The sequence below is a fragment of the Vicugna pacos genome, chromosome 1, assembly GCF_048564905.1.
Source record: "Vicugna pacos chromosome 1, VicPac4, whole genome shotgun sequence".
NCBI classification, from domain to species: Eukaryota; Metazoa; Chordata; class Mammalia; order Artiodactyla; family Camelidae; genus Vicugna; species Vicugna pacos.
Window position 1 is genome coordinate 62,299,339 of NC_132987.1, and position 24,311 is coordinate 62,323,649.

General features: G+C 33.2%; 1 protein-coding gene across 8 annotated transcripts in view; it reads right to left on the minus strand.

The window, feature by feature from the left end:
• Positions 1-785: 785 nt before the first annotated feature.
• The window catches only part of PAK2 (p21 (RAC1) activated kinase 2), a 66,917-nt gene continuing 43,391 nt past the window's right edge, over positions 786-24,311 (minus strand). For all 8 annotated transcript variants that reach the window (XM_006200927.4, XM_031683294.2, XM_072963208.1 and 5 more), the window contains 13 exons: positions 19,639-19,739; positions 19,162-19,309; positions 17,479-17,510; positions 16,240-16,347; positions 15,040-15,172; positions 13,587-13,650; positions 12,287-12,335; positions 11,653-11,765; positions 10,388-10,505; positions 8,320-8,419; positions 6,033-6,229; positions 1,674-1,811; positions 786-1,207 (listed from right to left, as the gene is read on the minus strand). In XM_006200927.4, the coding sequence (XP_006200989.1) occupies positions 1,121-1,207; positions 1,674-1,811; positions 6,033-6,229; positions 8,320-8,419; positions 10,388-10,505; positions 11,653-11,765; positions 12,287-12,335; positions 13,587-13,650; positions 15,040-15,172; positions 16,240-16,347; positions 17,479-17,510; positions 19,162-19,309; positions 19,639-19,739 (1,388 nt within the window). In that variant the 3' untranslated portion in view covers positions 786-1,120. The remainder of the gene's footprint in view (positions 1,208-1,673; positions 1,812-6,032; positions 6,230-8,319; positions 8,420-10,387; positions 10,506-11,652; positions 11,766-12,286; positions 12,336-13,586; positions 13,651-15,039; positions 15,173-16,239; positions 16,348-17,478; positions 17,511-19,161; positions 19,310-19,638; positions 19,740-24,311) is intronic.

Sequence of the window (24,311 nt, forward strand, 5' to 3'; positions counted from 1 at the left end):
ATATAATCTTATCTAATTATTTTAGAGCTCACCAAGATTTAAGTCTCCCTCTTTGTCTCTGCTAGCTCCAAATATTTTTCTCCTTTAAATGGAAAAAAAAAGTTAACTTTATTCTGAAAATTCAATGGTTATTATATTATTTACCATGGGAAGGGGGGAGGAGTAGAGTGAGAGAGGGTTAATTAAAAAACAAACTAGCTAAAATTACAACATATACAGAAACTTATTTCCAAAATGAAGGGAAAAAAGAGGGAAGGGGAAAGTAGCGGCACAAAGTCCTGAAGCCAAATCTGAAGAGGACATAGTCAGAAGGGAAAACAAAACTGTAAGAAGGTATAATCAATGGGATTCTTTTTCTGCCTCAATGATTTAGTTATAAATATAGATTATTAATCTTCTCTCTATACATGTAACAAATGCCAAACAGCTCACTACCATGAAATTTCTAAAATTGACCCTTTCACATTTGTTAAAAAAGGTAAAAATCACATACTTTTCTTCCCTTCCTTCAGTTCAAATTCTGAACTGAAATAGTACGTGTAACAATAGCTGGTCCTAACTTCTATACAAAGTTAAACCTATTATAGGGCTCCTTTGCCAATATAAGGAGCTACATAATTTCTATCACACTTGCCTCTAGTTTAGGCATAAGAAAGATTTCTCAAAACAACTCAAAAGGAGCAAGTCAAGGAAAAAGGAAGCTATGAGAGAGGAAAGAAGACTAGCAGATGAAACAAATACTCTGAAAAACTCAAATCTGCCATTCAAGTATTGAAAATACCCTCAAAGGGACAATGAATGGGCTCTATTTTAATGAAGTCAGCAAATTAAAATGCAAATCTCAAGCATGATACATGGCCCTGATGGGCTTTCTGCTGAAAGACGTAAGGCTAGTGATTCAGTCCACAAGTCCTTTTGGACCCTAAAGAAGGGATTCAATAGAAAGTTGTCATTCGGTTTTGCCATTTTTCTCTTGGTTGTCTTCAGAAAGTAGTAGTTTGCTTTTATTCCTCCATGTTATGCAGACCATTTCTTTAAACCCCCAAAGAGTAATAATTTTCATATATTAAAAGACTTCTTTTAGAAAATGGAAAAAAGAATTGAGGCCACGGCAATGATGTTAACGGTTACTCTTCATTGCTTCTTTAGCTGCCATGATCAGTGGTGTCAAGCTGGATAATGGTTTGGCCAGTTTCAGGAAGGGATGCTGCCAGAAAGAGGTGAAAAATAAAATGTGTAAATGTCACCAATTTAGAAGCTAAATATTTCCTTTCAATTAAGCCCTAAAGACTACTTTACGGATCACAATTTATTTAATAAACACATATTTCAATACCTATGTAAAATCAACATAATTGATATATAACTTTCATGGTTGAAAGCATAGTCTTTTTTAGTTTTTTTAATACTGTAAAATCTCAGTTAAATGACCCAGATAACTATGCCAGCAATGAACTGGTGTGAGAACTGATCATAAGCAAAAATTCATCTACTTATGTATTACAGCATTGTGGGTATTTTATTCCCAGTAGAGAAAATCCTGAACTGCAGCAGCTGCCATGCTGCTGGTAATGAATGAACAGTGAAATGTAATTATTAACACCACATAAATTTTTTGTTGGTTACTCAACAAAGTCAACTTTTTCCAGAAATAGTATCATTTCCAGATTCACCTGTAACAATTCTTTGGCTGAACCTCTTTTCTCCACATCCATCTCCAAACATCGATTTAAGAAATCCCGAAATATTGGGGAAAGTTTTTCTGGATTCTGAAGTTCTGGGGTTCCATTAGTTGCTATCAGGTATAAGGCCTAAAAATAGAAGAACAACTTTCACATACTTAAGGTAGCTCAACAAAGTGAGAGAGCACTTTAAAGTTTATGGATTTTTTTTCCCACTTCTTTAAAGGTAATTGCCATACATACTTAAGAGAGGTTATTATTTCTACCCATTTTGATTAAATATTTTTCCCTTTATTTTTAGATGTTACATTTCCCTGACTTCTTTTTCAAAATTAACTTTACTTGTTTTTTTGGATTATAAATGCAATACATACTGATACAAAAACTACTATAATACATAAGAGTATAAAGAAAAATGACCACAACCCCACCATCAACATACAGTATCCCATTTATCTTTCTTAGATTTCTTTCAAGTCATACCACATTTCAGAACAATAGGATTTGTTGAAACCTTTTTTAAAAAAATTAAATTAGCTATATCTATACAGCTACAGATGAAAAAGATGAGCATATAGGATCTTTAAGGCAGTGCAAGTACTTTTTAATATACTTTAATAATGGGACACATGTTATTCATTATACATTTGTCCAAACCCATAGACTATATGACATCAATACTACTCAGCCATAAAAAGGAATAAAATGTTGCAGCAACATGGATTGACTTGGAGGGCATTATGCTAAGTGAAGTAAATCAGACAGAGAAAGACAAATACTGTATGATGTCACTTCTATGTGGAATCTAAATAATACAACAAACTAGTGAATAAAACAAAAAAGAAGCAGACTCAGATATAAAGAACAAACTAGAGGTTACCAGTGGGGAGAGTAAAGTGGAGAAGGGTAATAAAGGGGTAGGAGAAAAAAAAGTGAACTCTAATGTTAACTATGGACTCTGGATGATACTGATGTGTCAATGTAGGCTCACTGATTCCAAGAAATGTACCCTCTGGTTAGGAATGTTGGTAATTGGGGAGGTTATGCACATGTGGGGGAAGAGGGCATATGGGAAATCTCTGTACCTTCCTCTCAATTTTGCTGTGAATGTACAACTGCTTTTTAAAAAAACCAAAGTCTTAAAAACTCCAAACAAAGCTAGCCTCATACATTACTAATAACAGATTAGATCAATTAAATTATTTTAATGGCTGAATTGAATAGTGCCTTATATGGATGTGCCATAATTTAGTTAATCCCTTTTGGAAAATCCTTGCATTCTTTAGTATTCTTCATGTACTTCTCTGATTTTAAATTCCTAGAAATTAAATAATAATTTTTAAAAAAGCACTCAGCAGACTTTTCTGGAAGTTTTAGACATACAGAAAATTGAGCAAATAGTACAGAGCTCCCATATACCAACCCTCTCCAACACACACAGTTTCCCCTATTATTAAAACCTTATATTACTATGGTACACTTGTTATAAGTGATCAGCCAATACTGGTACACTTTCATTAAACAGAAGTCTATAGGGGGACTGTATAGCTCAAGTAGTAGAGTGCATGCTTGGCATTCACAAGGTCCTGGATTCAATTCCCAGTACATCCTCTAAAAATAAATATAAACCTAATTCCTCCACCCTCACAAAAAAAAAACAAAAACAAACCTAGAAGTCTATAGTTTACATTAGGGTTCACGCTTTATATTGTGCAGGTCTATGGGTTTAGACAAATGTTTACTGTCATGTATCTATCTCCATTATAGTATTATACAGAATAATTTCACTGTCCTAAAATTCCCCGCACTCCACCTATTCATCCTCGCTACCCCACTAAGCCCCTAGCAACCAATGATCTTTTTTTACTCTCCACAGTTGGAATTATACATTATGTACCCTTTTCAGATGGATTCTTTCCTAAGCAGTATGCATTTAAGGTTCTTCCACATCTTTTGTGGTTTGATAGCTCATACCTTTTTATCTTTTTAATGTCATGGAATAATATTCCATCATATGGATGCACTACAGTCTATTTCATTCACTTTAAAAAGTATAATATATTGGGGAGGAGTATAGCTTAGTGGTAGAGTGCATGCTTAACATGCATGAGGTCTTGGGTTCAATCCCGAGTACCTCCATTAAAAAAGTATTTTTAATTAAAAAAATAAATTAAAAAGACAATATATTTATATATTTCATATCTTGGCTGCTTCCAATTTTGGGAAATTATGAATAAAGATGTTATAAACATTGTGTGCAGGTTTTTATGCAGACATAAGTTTTCAACTTTAACAAGAACACAATCCTAGACTGTATGATAAGAACATGTCTAGTTTTGTAGGAAAGTGCCAAATTGTCTTCCAAAGCAGCTGTACCATTTTGTATTCTCATCAGCATGAATGAGAGCTCCACATCCTCACTAGCATTTGGTATTTCAGCTTTTCTGGATTTTAGGCCATTCTAATAGATACGTAGTGGCTTTCTTTCTTTCTTTTTTTTAAAGCCAAACTCATTAAAAAAATTTTTTTGAGGGGGATTAAGTTTGTTTGTTTATTTATTTATTTAAATGGAGATACTGGGGACGGAACCCAGGACTTCATGCATGCTGAGCATGCACTGTACCATTGAGCTATATCCTCCCCCTGCAGTGGCATTTCATTGCTGTTTTACTTTAGCAATTCCCTAATGACACGATGTTGAACATCTTTTTATGTGCTTATTTGCCATCTGTGTATCTTCTTTGGTGAGCTGTCTGTTCAAATCTTTTGCCATTTTTACATTAAGTTATCTTTCTTATTGTTGAATTTTAAGAGTTCTTTGCATATTTTGAATAACATTTCTTTATCAGATAGGTGTTTTGGAAATATTTTCTCTTGATATGTGACTTGTCATTTCATTCTCTTAATAATGTTTTCCTAGAGAAAGTGAGTCCAATTTTAATGAAGCCCAGTTTATTATTTCATGGATAATGCTTTTGATAATGTATCTAAAAACACTGCTGACCCCTAGGTCACCTAGATATTTTACTGAATTATTTAAAGGTTCTGCCACATTACCATAATGCCATCAAAAAAGGCTACCAATTGACACTCAAATCATCAGTATATTATTGTGCCCATTTCCTTGTCACCTAAGTTCACTTCTCTTTACATGACATTTTCTCCCAAATTTTCATTTAAAAATTCTATTCTAAAAAGTTATCTCTGACATAGCAATTAATATCAATTTAAGATCATAAGATTGTTCTGAGTTTCCACACTTCCATCAAAAGGGATTAGGGGGTAAGCCCATAAAGACAGACATTTGTGCCAAGTACTCCTCCTCTCTAGGCACTTAATAACCTTTTCTCTACTTGGGGATAAATCTTATTATACTGTTTATCCTCATTTATGTTAGTGATTTAAGGAGCCGTGGACTCCTGGTCATTCCCTCAGCTTCTCCATTCGAACACCCATGTGGTTCGGCACATTCCCCCTTCTGGCCTGAATTTCTTCATACAACCACTCCCCCTTCCCCTTCAACATTTGGTTACACTTCTTGTCCTTTGGCCTACCTCAGCCACACACACCCAAGGTCATACCCTATGCCTTTATCAATACCAATAACTGCAACTCTTAAATCTCAGTTGTGCTCCACCTCCTACCTTTTCACTCCTAGTACCCCAATGCCAGCAATTCTTTGACACCAATGGATTTAAGTAAATCCTGACTGATCTCGAGTGTCGAGCATTCCTTTCACATAATCACTTCTTTGATCCTTTTACCCTTCACAGCACTCATTTGTCTACTCTTTGCCTCTCTACCTGTGCAGCTAAGTATGGTGGAAGAAGAAGATACATCCCTGCTGACTGGCATCACTAACCTCACAGGGGCCCTTCAGGCTTCCAGCACTCACAGTAGATTTCCCTATTTCACTGGCTCCTGTTTCTGTTCCAGGACATTTAGTTGTCATGTCTTCTAAGGCTCCTCTCGGCTATAACAAATTTTTCAGACTTTCCTTTCCTTTTGATGAAATTGATAGTTTGGAGGAGTAATGGTCAGGTGTTATATTGTACAATGCCTCTCTATTGGAATTTTTATGATTTTTTTCTATGATTAGACTGAGATTATGGGTTTTGGGGAAGAAGATCAGAGTTACAGTGCCATTTTCAATACAAACTCTTTACCTAACACATTCAACCCATAACCCAGAAGCAAATGATTTTTAGATGCAGAGTGAGGACAGAGACTAGATTTTATCAACTTTGTATCCTAAATACTTGGCCAGTGCCTGGCACAAGCAGGTTATAAATAAATGTTTTAAAGAAAATTATTTTTCATAAAATAAGGCTGCTGTTTAATTGGTCTTACCCTCAAGGGATTTTCATTGAGGTATGGAGGCTCTCCTTCTACCATCTCAATAGCCATAATACCCAGAGACCATATGTCCACTTTAGGGCCATAAGCTTTCCGTGTAACCACCTCTGGTGCCATCCAGTATGGCGTTCCAACCATAGTACTTCGCTTGCTCTGCTCAGGGGTGATTTGAGCACAGAAACCAAAGTCAGCTATAAAACAAAACAAAACATCTTAAGTTAATGGTGTCCATGGATTGTTTTATCTAAGAGTTCACTTCATATGACTTAACTAATTACATTTATAAATTCGGCCTCTTATTTTTTTTTTGGCCTCTTATTTTTAAAGAATGCATTAATAAAGTAAACCAAAATGGGCTTAAGAATATTCTGATGATGTTATGTATTCTCACTTTTCAACTTGTACTTCCCACAAGTAGAGGGGAGATTATCAGGAGGCCTTTTATTCTAGACAAATCTACCCTAAAAGTTTTAATAAAGTTAAAAAAGTTCTAAAAGAAAAAGTCACCAAAAGTGGACAGCAAACTGTGTCAACTGTGGATCAGGCAAAGGTCAGAGAGTGGGAACTACTTCTGAAGGAAATAAACAGAAGTTAGAATCAATAACTCTGACTCAGCAGACAGCCTAGGAAAAGAACACAATTAGCTGCAACTGTACCTACAAGGTCTCAACCAGCATTACTCTAGTCCGTCCACCTCATTTTGTAAATGTGGGACAGAATGCCTAATTTAGTACTCAGTGTTAATTTAGTGGAAAAGTCAAGCTGAGAATCTAGAATTTTTTCCTTCCTTCTACTGTTAAACCCATTCTACTCCATACATAACACTCTTAACATTTAGGTTTGTAAGGTTTACACTTTCTGTTATGCATTTACAAATGTACAAATAATATCCATGAACTGCCTGGTTTATTTAACCTAATTAGGATATTTTGTAAGCTGCTTTTTAAAACCTAATTTATTTTTAGAGATCTCTGTAATTAGAAGAATTATTCTAACTACACAACTTTACAGAACATAAAAACACCGTAATTTATTTAACCATTTCTGTACTACTAGACATTTAAGATATTGTTGGGTTTTCTTTACACTGTTGCAGAGAACAGCTTTGTACTTATTGTGGTGCATTTATGTTCAGTAATTCTACAAGAGAGAGTCCTAGAAGGGCAACTGTTAGTCCAGATCATAACATTTACAGCTAAAACGAGTATTTATAACTGTTTCAAGTACCTCATAAGAATTAACATACCTCGTGATAACTTTATGAGACAGGTATGTTTATTATTATTATAATTCCCATTTTATAAATGGGGAAACTGGCATACATATTTTTAGATAACTTACCCAAGATCATTCATCCAGTAAGTGGCAGGGCCAGGATAAAATATTATTCAAAAAAGTCAAATTTAGTTTATCTGTGTATCACCAAAAATGTCTGAGAATGTTAATTTCTAGCTTTCTCACTAAAATTACAAATAGTAATCATATATATTGACCATCTGATAGAACTTAAATCTCCTTTTTTGTGGTTGAATAACCTTTGGAGGATCTATCTTAAAAAAAAAAAAAAGTTGAAAAAGGAGCCAAACAAGAAAAAGTTTTTGGTCTCCTGATCAAAGAAATGCCTCGAATTCTGCACAGTTGGAGAAACCTCAGTAGTAGCTCTTTTTGAATCCTCTAGAGGGCATGGATGGAACTGAGATTAGAGCCAGCAGAGAGAAAGGGTTTTTTTCCCCCTGACTCCACCATATCTGATACAGAAGATAATTAGGGAAAGACGTTTACACATTTATTTTTTTAAAACGTATCATCTCTGATGCAGGGTCATACAGCCTCCCCCAATCAGGCCACATGCTACCAGCAAAGAAAGAAGAACAGCATAATGAGAAAAATCTACCCCAATAGTGGCAGAGACAAATCCAAGTTTATGTTAGAAGACAGCACCAACATTACAGCAGTCCCGGGGCTGTTCCTCAGTTTTTTACATTTTTAATCCTCAGAAGAATTCTCTGAGATAGGTGGTATTATTTTCCTTATCACACAAATGAGAAAATGAACACAATGATTATGGAACTCATTCAAAATTATTCAGCAAGTTGTAGTGGATCTGATATTTAGAATCAAGCTGTCCAGCTGAGAGTTCATTTTTTTTTTAACCGCTATTCTCTCTCCTCCATCCATTTACTGTCATAAAAATATTAACAGCAGAAGAGGGATTTTACTTAAACAAAAGGTAGAAAATTGTAAGTAACACATAAATGTTATTTGTTTATTTGTTACTTACTGAGTTTAACTGATCCTTCCATGCCCAAAAGCACATTGTCACTTTTGATGTCTCTGTGGATCACTTGATTAGCATGTAAAAACTCCAATGCCTGTAAACACTGAGCATGAGAAAAACACCTATCAATGAAACAGTCCCTGAAAAGTCTAAGGGAAGTTCACATACACTACTTATGGCCTGGGCACTGCCTCTAGTATCCAGCAGAAGATACTCTAATACATACATTTACAAAGAAAACAACCCTCTCATGTGCAAAGTTATCAAAATAAAATTCCTTAATCAGATTCTCCTCTTCCCATCCTCTGATCTTACCCAGAGATAATTATTAATGTCATATCTAGTCCTATGTCAGACACAGATTATTGAAAACCATAAGAATATCATTCAATCTTCAATGTGTCATTTATGAAATGATGGGTGGGTTTACATGATTTCTAGGCCTATTAGGTTTAAACGCCTAAAGGTATGCAGCACTTGGTAAACATACACAAGGCCTTTTAGAAATCATTTAGTAAAGGATAAACTTCTGATCATTCCCATTTGAATTTAAGATACTCAGAAATCTAATCAACGCAAGCCATTGGGTGGTCTGGTTCTCCCCAGTTACTGAATGTGACGTACAATGTTTTCTTCCTTTTTTCCTATGGTAGGTTTTACATAAAGCTACATCCACACCCTAGACACCAATGAAGAAAGAATAACTTTTCTCTTATGCCATATTTTAAAAAGCACTGAGTCAAAAGTGCAGCAAAACTATCTTACTTCCTTACAAACAAGAATGAGATTAAATTTTAAAAATCTGCTTGCTATGTTTTTAATGTAACCTGAGTATAAACTGGAAGCTGGAAAAAGTTGTGTTTTTATTTCTTACCCCCATTAAAGTAGAACAAATAGTCTGTACATCATTAATAACAACTAAAAAATCTCATTCAAAATACTCCAATATTCAAAGAAAAAAATCAGATTAACAGTGTATTACTGTACTACATTTACCAAGCATTTAAGCAGATTCCCAAAAAGAAGAAACCCCAGAAGAATAATTGAATTAAAAAAAAAACTATCACAATTAGAGGAACTCCTAAAATAATTTTACATGAACTATGAAAAAAAATGAAAAACAAATTAAGTATAAATAGATAATTCTTACTAAGTTTTTATTAGCTTTTAAGTGACCAGACATTCTTTGTTAAGGGATAGTATTAAACTATCATATTCATAACTATTAAAAAGTTCTTATTTCCTTTTCTCCTGAAACAACCAGGAGGTAGAGCATAATTATCCTAGAGTTAAAATTTTCAAAGAAACTTTTTTAAGAAATACCTAATAAAAGCTGAAAAAGAGAAAAAATCATATATACTGTTCCTATATAAACAAAGTTCATAATTTACTTATAATTCACTGTAAAAATTCACAGACAGATCATAGGGAACATAATAATTGTAAGAACACCTATAATTTTGTCCCTTGTGACAATGGTTCCTAGGATATTTGAAGAAAGTAGTGTCACAATTTTAATGACAATAAGCAAGTCATTAACCTAAGTCTAATCTGTAGGAAAAGATTAGATGGAAGAAGGACAGGCAATTTGGCAGAATTCTACTGGTTTAAACAAACAGTAGGTCTAGAAATTCATTTAATGAATATCATCTCACTGATCACCTTCAATGAGCTCAATAAAGCCAGAAATAGACTAATTAATACTTAAGGTAAAGATATGTACCACCCTGTTCTTGTGTCCACTGTTGAGTGGTATATTTTTAATGGCACCCCCCTTCTCACTCTTGAAAAGTACCCTGCTTAGATAATAAATTATAGTGATCATCCCACTGAAATTTACTGGTGAGCTGGGCTTTTCAAAGGTGCATGATTCATTCCAGAATTATCCTATACATGAAGGAAAGGATTGAAACTCTCCTGTAGCATGAACTGATATGAAGATAACTTGTAGAAGGTTTGTACAAAGTATCTCATACAATGAATGTAACCTGCACAAAAAAACTTTCCCTTTTTCCTTCACCTCCTGTTAACCATATATTACCATAATTTATCAAAAAGTGAGCACACTCACCTCTCTGCATACAGCAGCAATCTGTGCCTCATCCATGCAGGTTTCTGTTACAACATCAGTTAGTGATCCCCCAGCGAGGTACTCCATTACCACAAACAATTCATCTCCCACCAGGTAACTAAAAAAAGAACATACAAAATACATCCACATTTTTACTTTTTTTTAAAACACATGTCACTCTGTGTTGAAGAACTTAAATACTAGGCACCTTAATTAAAAAACCAGAAAGCTGGTAGCTTTGATAGCTAGGAAAGAAACTGAAAAGCTTCTATGTAACAGCACAGAAAAATAACCGAGAGTCATTATGATTTTCCTGAATCACTTTAAAGTTTGCCCATAATTGTAACTTGAGTGTGTATATAGATTATTTCAATTAAAATAATCCTATAAGGTAGGAACTATCAGTCCTCTTTTACAGATGAAGAGATAGAGCCTTGGAAAGGCTAAGTAACTCATTCAAGGTCACGTAGCCATTAGGTGACAGAACTAGAATCTGAAGCCAGGTATAGCTGATTCCAAAGCTTATGGCTTATCTTAACCACCATGTTTTACTGACTTGAAACACTATTTTAAAAAGTGGGGAAATGTATCTGGAAAGTTTAATTCTATGAACGTGGTCCCCAAAGTTAGCATTAAAGTCTAAAACTGTGTTTTCTTTTAACCCATTCAAAATAAATTTAAATATGGGAAATAAATAAACCACCTATAATCCTCTATCTCCAATACAATCACTACCATAATTTTCATTTATTTTTCTACTATTCTTCTTTCACTTATATACATGTAACTGCTTAAAAAAAGTTGTAAGATACATAATTTTCTATTGTTTTTTGTTTTGCTATTTAACATCAATTCCTAAATTAAATGAGGTTTTGATAGACATACTACTTGCCCATGAAAGACAAAATGTGAAATAAAAATTGGCCTGAAAGTTTAAAAACTGTGTGGCCAGTCACCTTTGTCATTCAAGGCACGAATCACAGCCAACCTTTCCTTAATGTTTCTGCTTCTGATCATTTGTAATTAATATGACCATCAACAGTAATGTCCTTCATTTAACTGCCTTCTCTTGCTTGCCAAGTGATATCTATGTAGAAAACGGACCTTCCAAACTGTAATATGCTATTTTACCTCTCCTCCATCTTCAAGTTTATTTTTCAGTATTGACATTCGACTCTAGCCTAACTAAAGTGGCTAGTCCCCAAACCCATGAGATGTAAAATTTCTACTTTTTCTCCCAGTGTTTAAGAAATATTTATATTTACCTGTCCAGGAAGTTAACTATGTTAGGATTCTTTAATTCTTTCATCACCAGGATCTCATTAATGATCAATTCTTTCTTTGGCTGCTTCTGTAAATTAATCTGTTTGATAGCAACCTATGATGGAAACAGAAAAAAAAAATGAGAACCAGTTTCCCAATTCTCTTAGAAAATTTACAAACACCAATCAGTTAATCATTTAATTTATTATATACATATCATACAATAAGATGATAATTTACTCACAGGCAGTACTTTTACTTCCACACTGCCTATGCACAATGCTTTGTAGTACAAAGAGCCTAAATATTTTTAGATTTCTCTTGAAGCTGATTAACCAACCCAAGGTCAGCCCAGTGCCAGGAATTAATCTTTTCATCCTAATCTAGGAAAATAATTTTTAAAACATTTTTTAACATATGAAACTAAACACATAATTACTTCTTTTTTTCCCTCTACTAAGGGAAGTGCTATAAAATTGTGTAGGCTAATTCTTTCAACATATTCAACTGAAAAAGAGATTCCTACTGATTATTCACAGACATATCTAGTTTCTCCCTATATTAAAAGCCAATGGTAAAAAAAAAAAAAAAAAAAAAAGCTAATGGTAACACCGAGAAGAATGAGAAAGTACCTACCTCTTGTCCCAATGCTACATCAGTAGCAGTGAAAACTGTGCCGGAAGCCCTAGGGAAAAAAGACATAACCAGATTTAGGGTTTCTAAATCACTCATTTATGGCATTCAAAGACTTTATGCTTAGAACAACTGAAAAGGGATTAAAGAACATTTAAAACTGAACATCTTTAAAAGAAGTAAAAGTAAAGGGGGGAAAAATGAGAAAAAGAAGCAATCTCTGTGGCCAAAACTTATGTTAAAAATTTGTCATAAATTTCAGACCTCTAAAAAATACAATAAAAAGATAAAGAAAAGAAAAAAAAAAGTAACATATACTCATGGATCCACTTCCCTACTTAAGAAACAAAAAACTACAAATAAATTTGAAGGTTCTTGTCTACCCTTTCCAAAAGCATCCTCCCTCATCCCAAAAGTAATCGGTATTGGGTATTAATTCTGTATTTGATGTGCATCATTTCCATGTATTTCTCTATATTTTAACTATCAAGGACATAGGTATGTACTACTATAGAAAATATTTAACATAATTTACAATTTCATAGAAATGGTTTCATTTTATATATTTTCCTGTTATTTGTTTTTTAACTCAACACTGATTTCAGATGGTCATCCATGTGAACAGGTGTTATTCTTGTTCATTCATAATTATTGTATACATTACTCAGTATACTGTAGTTTATCTATTATCATGTTCAAGATTATTAACATGATTTTCAATTTTTTATTATTAAAACTAGCATTGTAATTGAATTTGGTTTTTTTAAAAAAAAATTCGTAAGTAAGTTTTTAAAAAAAGACTTAAGCTCACTTTTTAAACTCACAGAACACTTTCCAGAGGTTAATAACATTAAAAACTCAAGATGTTCATTTGCCCCCAAGTACCAGGAAAAAAGAGTTCAGTTAGTATAGTTTAAAAATACAAATTTCTGAAAAAAATCAGATCAGTAGAACTAAAGATCCATACTCAGTGATGTGATTAAAATGCAGGGTTGTATTTTTTTTTAAGTGTAATCTTGTTGTAAATTTTCTTTCTGTTTTTTAAGTATTTGCTGGACAATTTCCCCACCCATCTAATCTCTTACCACCAGTGGAAAATAACACTTAAGAAGAAATGTTGTATAATCATTGCAAAGCAGTACAGCATTTTAATAGCATCTAGAAATAAATGCATTGCTTATTTACACAAATCCAGGGAAACCACTCTTGAATATCATAAGTGCTCAATGTCAGGCAAACGAGATGTCATGCTGGACACCTAGGAAATAATGAATATTCTGGGAATATAATCACAAATACTTACCCTTGCCCAATTTTTTCATATCTTGTATATTTTTTCTTAGGGTCACCTATGCTTACAATAGTTCCTATTTCAAACAGAAAACAACAGAAAGTTAGAATCTAAGTCAAGAATTTTAAAATTGTAAACAAATTCTGGTTACTATTTCTTTTAATAAACTCCACTGATTTTAGAACAGTAGTTTTCAAACACAACACTAAGTTTCAAAAGTAATATATGTTTCAAACACAAACACTAAAGAAACAAGTAATATAAGTAAAAAAAAGTATCAGAAACAAGAGGATAAATTATTTCCATAAGGCTAGACCTCCTAATTAATGTCTTGATTATCATTTTCTTAAAAATGACTCCTTTTTAGAATGACTAATTGTACTAGTTTTCCAGAGACTAAGGGGGTTTTCAGGATGTGGAATGTTCAGTCTTAAAATTGGGAAATTCCTGGGGAAATGACAAGTTTGGCATCTTACTTTTTAGACTCCACTGAAATGTATTAAACTAATGATAAGTTATGAAACTACTTACTATGAAAAAATAAATGTATACAATATCCAAATGAAAAACCCTAAATGGCTTTTCTAACTCTTCTTATATACCTTCTATTGTCCAACATATTTAGGAAACGACTTATTACTATAATGGTTACTCTGATGTGAAACACACACAAACCAATCATTTATCTATTTTAGGAAAGTTCACAAAGTCACAACTAAGAAAGGTTTTAAAATTATGTTGTTGTACATAAAAGCATAGCTTATATTCTTATTACTAGTAGGTCAAAACATGAGAAACCCACACTAAATTTTCACTTAAACTTTTACAAGGTGAAAGGAGAGAGGAGCATATTTCAGAAATTCACAGAAATAATCCAGTTTTACGTAAGTACCCAACCTCAAGCCTACAACCAATACATAGTATTTTTCCTTGATCCCTCTACGTCAGTGTCCTTTGTGACTATAGTTGCTGTATAGTTGTAAAGAGACATTATTGCTCCTTTTCTTTGCACTGTGTGTATTGTTTCCAGTGCTTGATCCAGGCAATAATAGCTGACAGATGAAAAGGGAGAAGAGGGAAAAAAAACATTTTATGCTCACGCATATATCTATATAGGCCATTTTGTATTCTCATATTGAGAACTATGGGTGTGCATAAATATACACAAACTTCCTTTGATAAAGTTTCCAACTATGACCTTTAAATTTGGCCCTTTGGGAAAAAGTATTACTCCCCAAAGTAATGATTTGCAAAGATGCTGCTTACCAGTCAGCATATAATAATAAACAAGCAAAGAAGAGTATTATTTTAGCTTTACTACATTTTAATTAAAGCTGTTGTTCCTAGAAGAAAATAATTTATAATTTATAAGCCAAAATCTAAGATATAAATTAAAATCCATCTGGGCCCAATGTCTCAAGAGATGTTAGCAATTTAAGAATAATGTGAAATGTAGGTAACATACTTAATTTCTCCATAATCTCTTCGTCTGTCATTTTGGCCTTCTTTTTCTGTTTGTCTGAAGACTTGGCACCACTATCAACATTAGAATCGCCAACTGGTGCAGGAATAGGATCAATAACAGACCGTGTATAAATCTGCAGAGAAACAGTTAATTACTGAGGCTTGAGGAAAAAATATTTTTAGGTATTCTTACTTGCACACCATTAAGTTCTCTCATTTTTGACAAAAACTAAGTTGTCTCTGGTATTATAAAGAATGAGAATTAATATTTTCAGACTTGTCTTATAAAAGACTGGTAACTAAGAGGAATAAATGTGAGACATTTTTCTTTGGCACATCATGTATATATTTTAAAAGTCTGTCTAACAAAACAGCAGATTCTTGAACGAAATGATAGTGTTAACCAGATCTAAAATTATATGATAACAATGAAGCAAAAAGAAATTCAAGTTTAAAAATCACGTTTTCCCTACAAGAGAGAAATAAAGAGCAAAAATAGTGGAAACCTTGATGTTGAAATAACTATTATTAATTCCCACAAAATACTCACACAAATATAATTTCCACCATTTCATTGCAAACAGCCAGTTCTAGGTGGTAAAGAAGACAGAGCTCTCTATCATTAGGTGAGGAGCCAATGGCAGTCCCTAGAGCCTTCCCTGCCTACTGTGCCAACACTTCGTCATACTCCATTGACTTTATTTGTATTAGTACAGGGAGAGGGACAGGACTCTTTCTGTCCCTGTCTGAAGTTATTATTAAAATTTCCCATATTTGTTAGAAACTTCACTCTTAGCAGCCTCCTGAATGACACCAAGGCTTTGAGAGAAATGTACAATCGAAGATAAAATACATACTTTGGGAAAGAGGTAAGATATAGTTTTAGATATAGTAGTTATCTGGACTGAGACAAGCAGAGAAAAGGCAGATAAACAGATGAGTTCTCTGGAAGAGATGGTATAATAGAGAAAGAGAAAACAATGAGATAGGTATTTTAACTTTTAAAGAAGCCATTCGATTTTAATTTTCAAAACACTAGATTTTTGATGAGTGGTGTTTAGGTAAAGATCAAACTTCCCATTCTAAAATATTTTAAGCCTGAAGGTTTTTAAAATTAATCACTGGAAGTAAAATAAAGACCTCTGTTTTTAAAAACATATATGCATACACATACAACCCAATTCACTAATCAGAAACTCACTGATTTTGTATGATCTGGTCGTGGGGCAATAACAGGAGGAGCGGTCTCTTCATCATCGTCATCTTCCTCTGCTACTACTGCTGACGTCTCCGATCCCTTGGTGTTCAGCTGCATTTATCACATGAGTGAAGTAAGGAAGACAAGTCAAATATAACAATACGTTAAAATATCACTTTCTTTTTTTTAAAACATACTTGAAAAAGTATTTCTTTAATAGCTCATTTTAAAATGGTAAAACCTCACAGGTTCTAATCTAATCACTTGAAAAAGTAAAGGTGACTCTATACACTATAGAAAAGTAAATTCATAAAATAAATGTATACAGTAAATACCAAGTATTCTTTAAGAGGGAATTTATACGCTTTATAGAGAATTGTATACCCTTTAAACAAGCCCCAAAAGTAAACAATCCCTTCATTTGTTAAGACCAAAACCAAAAATCCTCTGGGCTTTGTGTAAGTCAGAGTCATTTTCAGTTATTATTTTGTTGGGGGGAGTGGGGTGTGGGTAGGTAATTAGGTTTTTATTTACTTTATTATTTATTTTGATGGAGGTACAGGGGATTGAACCCAGGACCTTGTGCATGCTAAGCACGCACTCTACCACTGAGCTATAACCTCCCTCCCCATTTTCAGTTATTTAAAACACTCAGATTCACCAAAAAAAGTGGCGGCTAGTGAAGGAAAAGAGGAAGGCATTATCCTTTATACCAAGCTTATTATATGCCAGGTGTGTGCTAGCTGTGTACTTTATATGTTATTACATTTAGTCTTCAAATAACTTCAGGAGACCATGTCCTCCTAATTGAGGAATTGAAAATAAAACAGTGACTGCAGGAGGTATTTGTGCTTACATGAAAACATAAGAGTTTCAAACAACTCTGAAGATTTTGACAGACTTCTACTACTGTTCAGTATATTTCCACAGTCTATATTCAGTAGAATGGGGCCAGAGGATAATGCTGGCAAGTTCTTTGCATTCATGTTTATATATGGAAATATTATTAAAAGTAGCTAAACTGCTCTAAAGATCATAAGCTTTAGTTACTTTAAGCATCATCTGAGGAAATTCTATTTGTTTAATATAGCTTCCTCAACTAATCAAGTGGCTAGCTAAAAACAAACATTAAGTGGTTATTTCTGATGGCTGTAATTTATTTTAGAAAGTAAAATAAAAACTAGATTTGTTTGGGTAACTTAAATTAGGACAAGAGCTATAAGATATAACATATTAACTTACTGCTGGTGTTCCAGAAGTGAAGCCATCTTTCTCTGAATACAAAACAGAAAATAATGCTAAGTTAACAATTCAAAAAAATAAAACAATTTCTATACAACGAAAGAAAGAAAAGATAAAGCAGAACAAGTAAAATGTTCTTAGGCTGATTTCGTTTTAAGTTGAATTACGTCTTGAGAAAAATAGTATCAGTATTCAAATAAAAATTTATGTAAGATTGTGCTAACAAGCCTCAAATCTTAATGGAACTCTATAAATTTGCTAAAAATCATTGAATTGTACACTTCAAGTGGGTGAATTTTATAGCTGTTAAAAGTTTACTTGAAAATGTACCTGTCAATCTGCATTTATTAAAATAAATCAGAAGTTTCTTCACAATGATATTTTTTCCACCAAACTGCTTATCGAAGAACTTAAAGCAACTGATCATTTGGACCAAGTAACTATGTAAAAGGAAAATTATTGACAAAAATTTTGATCAATATGAAAGCAAACCCCTGAAGGCAAAACACAGTTCATGAAGACTAAATATGAAAATATTCATTCTGGAGTTTAGAAGAGCAAGTTTTGTTGTTTTACTTTTTAAAATGCCCCCATCTCAACACATATATGAATATATATATATATATATATATATATATATATATATATATATATGAATATAAATATACCATTTTCTGTTTAAACATTTGGTTTTAAAAAAGATTATCAATTTACACACTTGACTAGTTGACAAAATTTCTAGGGACAAATCTGACCTTTTGCTAAAGATGTACCAGATTACATAAAAAAGGTCAAGATCATTTGCCAAGTGGTCTCTATTTCTTCCTTTGACACACCCTTTATTTCTGCAAGGATGCAATCAGGTAAGTACAACTAATTAAAACTACATGTATAATTTTAGCTCAATCATACTGTTTTTTAAGAACTACATGTATGACTTGAGGGGACAGAGAAACATAAAATGACAATCTGGGATGTAATTAGCAAAATCCACCCTGAGGGAGACAGGACAAATGATCCTGTTTCCTTAACAAATAAGTTGCAAGAAAAAGAGGCCTGAGAACCAGTGTGAGGGAGGGGAAGCCTAAATATCCAAAGAGGTTCAAGACATACAGTACTCCACTGTAATGTGTGGACTTTATTCTGATCCTTACTTGAACGAGTAAGCTTAAAAAACCCACTATTCTCCAATTCTTACCTAATGATATTCCAATTCTTTTAGTTCTAATGCTTATTTTATGTTTTTATATTAGATGAGTTTCAATTTTTGAGGAGACAAAAATTTTTTTTTACTTCAAAGTCTGTGTTTATATACAGTAAAACATCCAAAACATCCCTCCTCCTGTCCCACTAACAATAACGTTTCTAGTATGAGCATGCCTATAAATTAGGCTCTTTCCCTTCTATTGCTGGAACTCATCCAAAAACTGTGAAGAGGGAAAACAAATAAAAGGCAAAAAAAATCCATTTTGGCAAAACAAAGAGATTAATATAATCCCCAAACTCCAAATTATGCATAAGAGCTGCTCCAATCAGTTTACAAAAGGTAAATCTATGCAGGGGGAAAAGCAGAGACAACTACCATAGCTCAGCTTTTTATTTAAGCAATCTTTTTATCTAGAAGTGCTCCACAACTCTGCAGTCCTCTTTAAGTCAATCTTTTACCACGGTCTGATATCTTACCAGGAGGAGTAAAGCTCAGATATTTCTGCTTCACTGTGTTGGAGTCATAGAACTTTAAGACATCCAGCACGGCCTGAGGATTCTTCTTTTGCTCTAGTTTGGTGATATTGGAGGTCTGTAATAATCGAGCCCACTGTTCTGGCATGCCCTAACAAAAAGATATTCAGAAATTAGTTGTTTTGAATTGCTCCAATAAGATCAATTTCCAGAGCTAAGTGACAAAATATATAAAATAAATCAATCTACACAATTGTAAATTCTAAAAAGTCTAGTTTTCTGAATCTATTTTGCATAATTATAAGCAACAGGCCCAGCTCCCTCGGAAAAGAATACATCCAACCACAAACACTTTTATAAGAAGAGAAAAGCACTAAGAATTCAGAGGTAATATGTGGATACAAAAGTTAACTTCAAACTTAATACTGAAAGGAAGTCTGAATGCTGCTTTATAAATGAGTCCCAAATAGTTAAACTTACAGTGAATTCTCCAGTAACAGCATCAAAGCCAACATGGATGGTGTGCTCAAAATCAGATGGAGGAGAAATTTCTGGCCTTTCCTTCTCTTTCTTCTTACTTCCTAGAGGGCATTAAAAAAAGAGCCTATTTAAACAAGATTATTTAAATAAAGATTAGTAAACATACCCTTCTTCTCTTGTAATGTCTTTGGTACATGAGTAATGCTGGCCTCAAAAAAGTGACTTGAGAAATATTCCTTCCTATTCAATTTTCTAGAATTTTATATAGAATTGGTAATATTTCTTCCTCAAATGTTTGGTAAAATTCACTGATGAAGCCATTTGAGTCTGCTACTTTCTTTGTGGGAAGGCCAGTAACTATAAACTAAACTTTCCTAATTTAGGGTTTTCAGGTTACCTATTTTTCTTTGAGTGAGCTTTGAAAACCTGAGTCTTTCAAGAAATTTTTCCAGTTTATCTAATTTGTTGAACTTATTTGTATGTATTTGTTCATAATATTACCGTATCTTTTTAATATCTGTAAAATCTACAGAGATGCCATCTCTGTCATTCTCAACATTGGCAATTTGTGTCTTCCCTGCCTCCCTACCATCCCATCAGTCTTGGTAAAAGTTTGTCTATTTTACTGATATTCGCAACAAATCAGCTTTTGGTTTCATTGATTTTTCTGTATTTTTAAAAAATTTCACTGATTTTTCACTTTGAATTATTTTTTTCTTTTCATCTGCTTACGTTGGATCTCGCCTGCTCTTCTCTTCTAGTGTAGTAAAATAGCTTAGCTAAAATCATGGATTTGATCTCTCTTTTCTTTTCTAATATGGACATTTAAAACTATAAAGTTCCTCTAAGTACTGTGTTAGCAGCATCATAGATACTGATGTCCTGAATTTTCATTTTCATTCATTTCATACTGTATTTCCCAAATATCCTCTTAATTTCTTCATTTATTTGGAAGTATTTTTATTTATTTTCCAAATATTTCCAGAGATCTTTCCACTGATTTCTAACTTAATTACATTGTTGTCACAGAATATATACTTTGTGACTTGAATCTTCCTAAAATTCATTGAGACTTTAAAAAATCGTCCCAGAATATGATGTCTTAGTAAACATTCCGTGTTCACTTAAAAAGAATAGAGTATTCTTCTATAAATGTCAATTGATCAAGATGGTTGTTAGTTTTAGCAATTTTTTGTCTACTTGTTCTAACAATTACTGCAACCAGTGTACTGCAATCTGCAACTATCATTGTATATTTCTTCCTGAAATTCTGTTTTTGCTTTGTGTATCTTGAAGCTTTGTTATTAAGTGCATAAATATTTAGTTCTGCTATACCGTCTGGTATATGAAATAACTTATTCCTTATCCCTTAACTATTTAAAGGAGAACTTCTTGCTCTAAAATCTACTTTTTCTGATAATAACCTAGCCAGTCCAGGTGTCTTTTTTAGCATACTTCTAAAAAGTATTTTATTTTAACCTATTTTATGGCTTTATATTTGTTAAGTGGATTTCTTACAGGAAGTATATATTTAGGTCTGGTTTAGCAATCTGATTGATACAGTTGGGTTTAAACCGATCATCCTATTTACATTTGTTTTCTAATGACATCTATTCTTCATTTCAGCTTCCCTTTTTTTTTCTTAACTACGTATTAACTACCTCTCTGCATACCATAAAGTTCACCTGTTTTAAATTGGACAATCCAATGGGTTTTAGTACATTTATAGAATTATGCATTTAGTACATTTACAGAGTCACTACAACATAACTCTGGGACATTTTCATCATCCCCAAAAGAAACCTCCTTGTACCCATTAGCAATCACTTCCAGTTGCTCCCTCTGCTCCTCCCTCAGCTCTAAACAACTACTAATCTACTTTCTGTCTCCACAGATTTGCTTAATCTGGCCATTTCACATAAATGGTATCATATAACATGTGGTCTTTTGTAAATGGCTCTTTTCACTTAGTTTAGTTTTTGAGGTTTATCCATGTGACAGCACGTATCAGTGCTTCATTTCTTAAAAACTAAATTATCATTTAAGAGATTTAGATAAGAAAAAACATTTACCATTTCCAGTGATTTTCATTTCTTTATGTAGATCCACACCTCCATCTGACATCATTTCCTTTCAGCCTGAAGGATTTAGTTTAACCATTTCTTACAATGCAGCTGTACTGGTGTAACTTCTTCCAGCTTATGTTAAAAAAAAGTTCTGTTTTTCCTTCATTTTTGACGCATATTTTCAAAGGATATAGAATTTTAACCTGACAATTTTTTTTAATTTAAAGTTTTTATTTTTTGAAAAATTTTTTTTAAATTTAAGTGCTTTAAAGATGTTGATCCTTGTTTTCTGGCTGCATTGTCACTTACATAAAGTCTTGTCATTTTTTTCCTCTATATGTAATGTGTCTTTTCTTTCTGACAGCTTTTTTTTATTTTTTGGTTTATAACACTAAGTATTTTTTTAAAACAGACTATTTTTTTGAGCAGTTTTAGGTTCACAGAAAACTGAGTGTAAGATCTGGACATTTTTAAGATTTTCTCTCTATCACTGGTTTGATTATGTGCTTTGGGGTAGTGTTCATCATGTTTCCTATGCTCAGAACCCATTAAATTTCTTCAATCTGTGGGTTTATAGTTTCCATTAAATTTCGGGAAAAAAATCAGCCATTTTTTTAAAGGTTGTTTTTTTCTTTTAAAGTATTTTTTTAGTGTCTTCCATCCCTTCCTTTGGAGACTTCAGTTACACTTACATTAGTCTGCCTGAAGTTGTCCCACAGCTGTTTACTTTTTTTGTGTGTGTATGTGTGTATATATATATATATTTATTTATTGAAGTATAGTCAGTTTACAATGTTGTGTCAGTTTCTGGTGTACAGCATAATGCTTCAGTCATACATGAACATACATATATTTGTTTTCATATTCTTTTTCACTATAAGTTACTATAAGATTTTGAATATAGTTCCCTGTGCTATACAGTATGAACTTGTTGTTTAGCTATTTTATATATATTAGTATCTGCAAATATCGAACTCCCAATTTATCCCTTCTCAGCCCCTTCCTCCTCTGGTAACCGTAAGTTTGTTTTATATGTCTGTTCACTTTTGTTTAAGACTTTTTTTCTCTAAGATTCATTTTGGATGGTTTCTATTGCCATGGTCTTCAAATTCACTGATCTTTTATTTTGTAATGTCTAATCTACTGTTAGTGCTGTCCAGTGTATTTTCCAACTCCAGAATTTTTATTTTATTTCCTTTTTATATCTTCCTTACCTTCTTCTTAATGTGCTGAATCTTTCCTTTGGGGTCTTCAACATGCAGGATACAGTCATTTAACTATTTTAATGTCCATGCCTACTAATTCTATCATCTGTGTCACTTTCGGGTTGATTCCAGTTGATGGATTTTACTCATTATGGGTCTTTGAATGCCTGGATAATATTGACTGGATACCAGGCACTGAAATTTTTGTATTCCTAAAAATATTTGTGAACTTCTGGGACATAGAAAGGTGATTCTCAGCTGTCTACTCATATAGGAGAGAAACAATTTTAGAAACAGTTGATCCTTTTAGGTATTATTTTTTAAACTTTCTAAAAAAATTTTTTTTTTTGTTAGGCAGGACTGAAGCAGCATTTAATCTAGGGCTAATTCTGTCCCACTAGTGAGGCAAGACCTCTATCCAATGTTTTGTTCTCTTAATGCTGGGAACAGGAAATATTCTGGGCCTTGTGTAAGCTTTAAGGGCTGTTCCCTCTAATAATTTCCAGTGTTGTTTTTTTTTTTCCTCCAGCTTTGGGAAGTTTCCTCACATGGATGTGCTACTGAAGACTCAAAGGGGACTCTCTGCAGATCTTTCTCTCTCTTTCCATTCAACTCTTCACTCTCTGGTACTCTGACTACAAACTAGCAGCCTTGGCATCCCCCAATTCCCAGCCCTGTTTTTCAACTTTAGGAGACCACTCAATTGTCCCTCCCTATGCTGGAAACTCTTCAAGCAACAGTAGGATCAACTGTAGGACTCATCTCATTTGTTCCCCATCTCTTAGGGATCACTTTCCTTTAGTCTGATGTCCAACATCTTCAAAACTGCTGTTTCGCATATTTTTTCCCCAGTGCTTTAGTTTTCTTAAGTGGCGAAGTAAATCTGTTCTCTGTTACTCCATCCTGATTGGAAGTATAATAGATTTTGCTGTCTTATCTCTGGTATAATGAAATTTCAGGATGATGTGATTCACTGTGTTGAGTGCTCTGTGAGCTCCTTCCACCTGGAAATCATATTCTTCAGATCTGGGAGGTTTTTTTCCTATTATTTGATTATTTTTCTTTGTTCTTATCAGTTAGATCAATTCGTTTTGGTCTGATCTTGTAACAGTTAACTTTTTCTCTCATATTTTCCATCTTTGTATTTTTAACAGTCTAGGGAAATTTTCTTAACTGTCTTCCAATCCTTTGCCTATTGAAATCTTTTGTTTTTGTTGGTAATCTTAAATGCTGATATTCTAATAATTATTTCTCATTGTTGTCTGATCTTTTTTCCTGAGAATACTTTTCTTGTTTCATGGATGCACTTTATCTCTTCTCTTTGAAGATTATATAGTTTATGTGTGTGTAGTGGCTGGGTTTTTCCCCCTATTTCTTCTTCATTCCTTTTTTATCCTCCGTT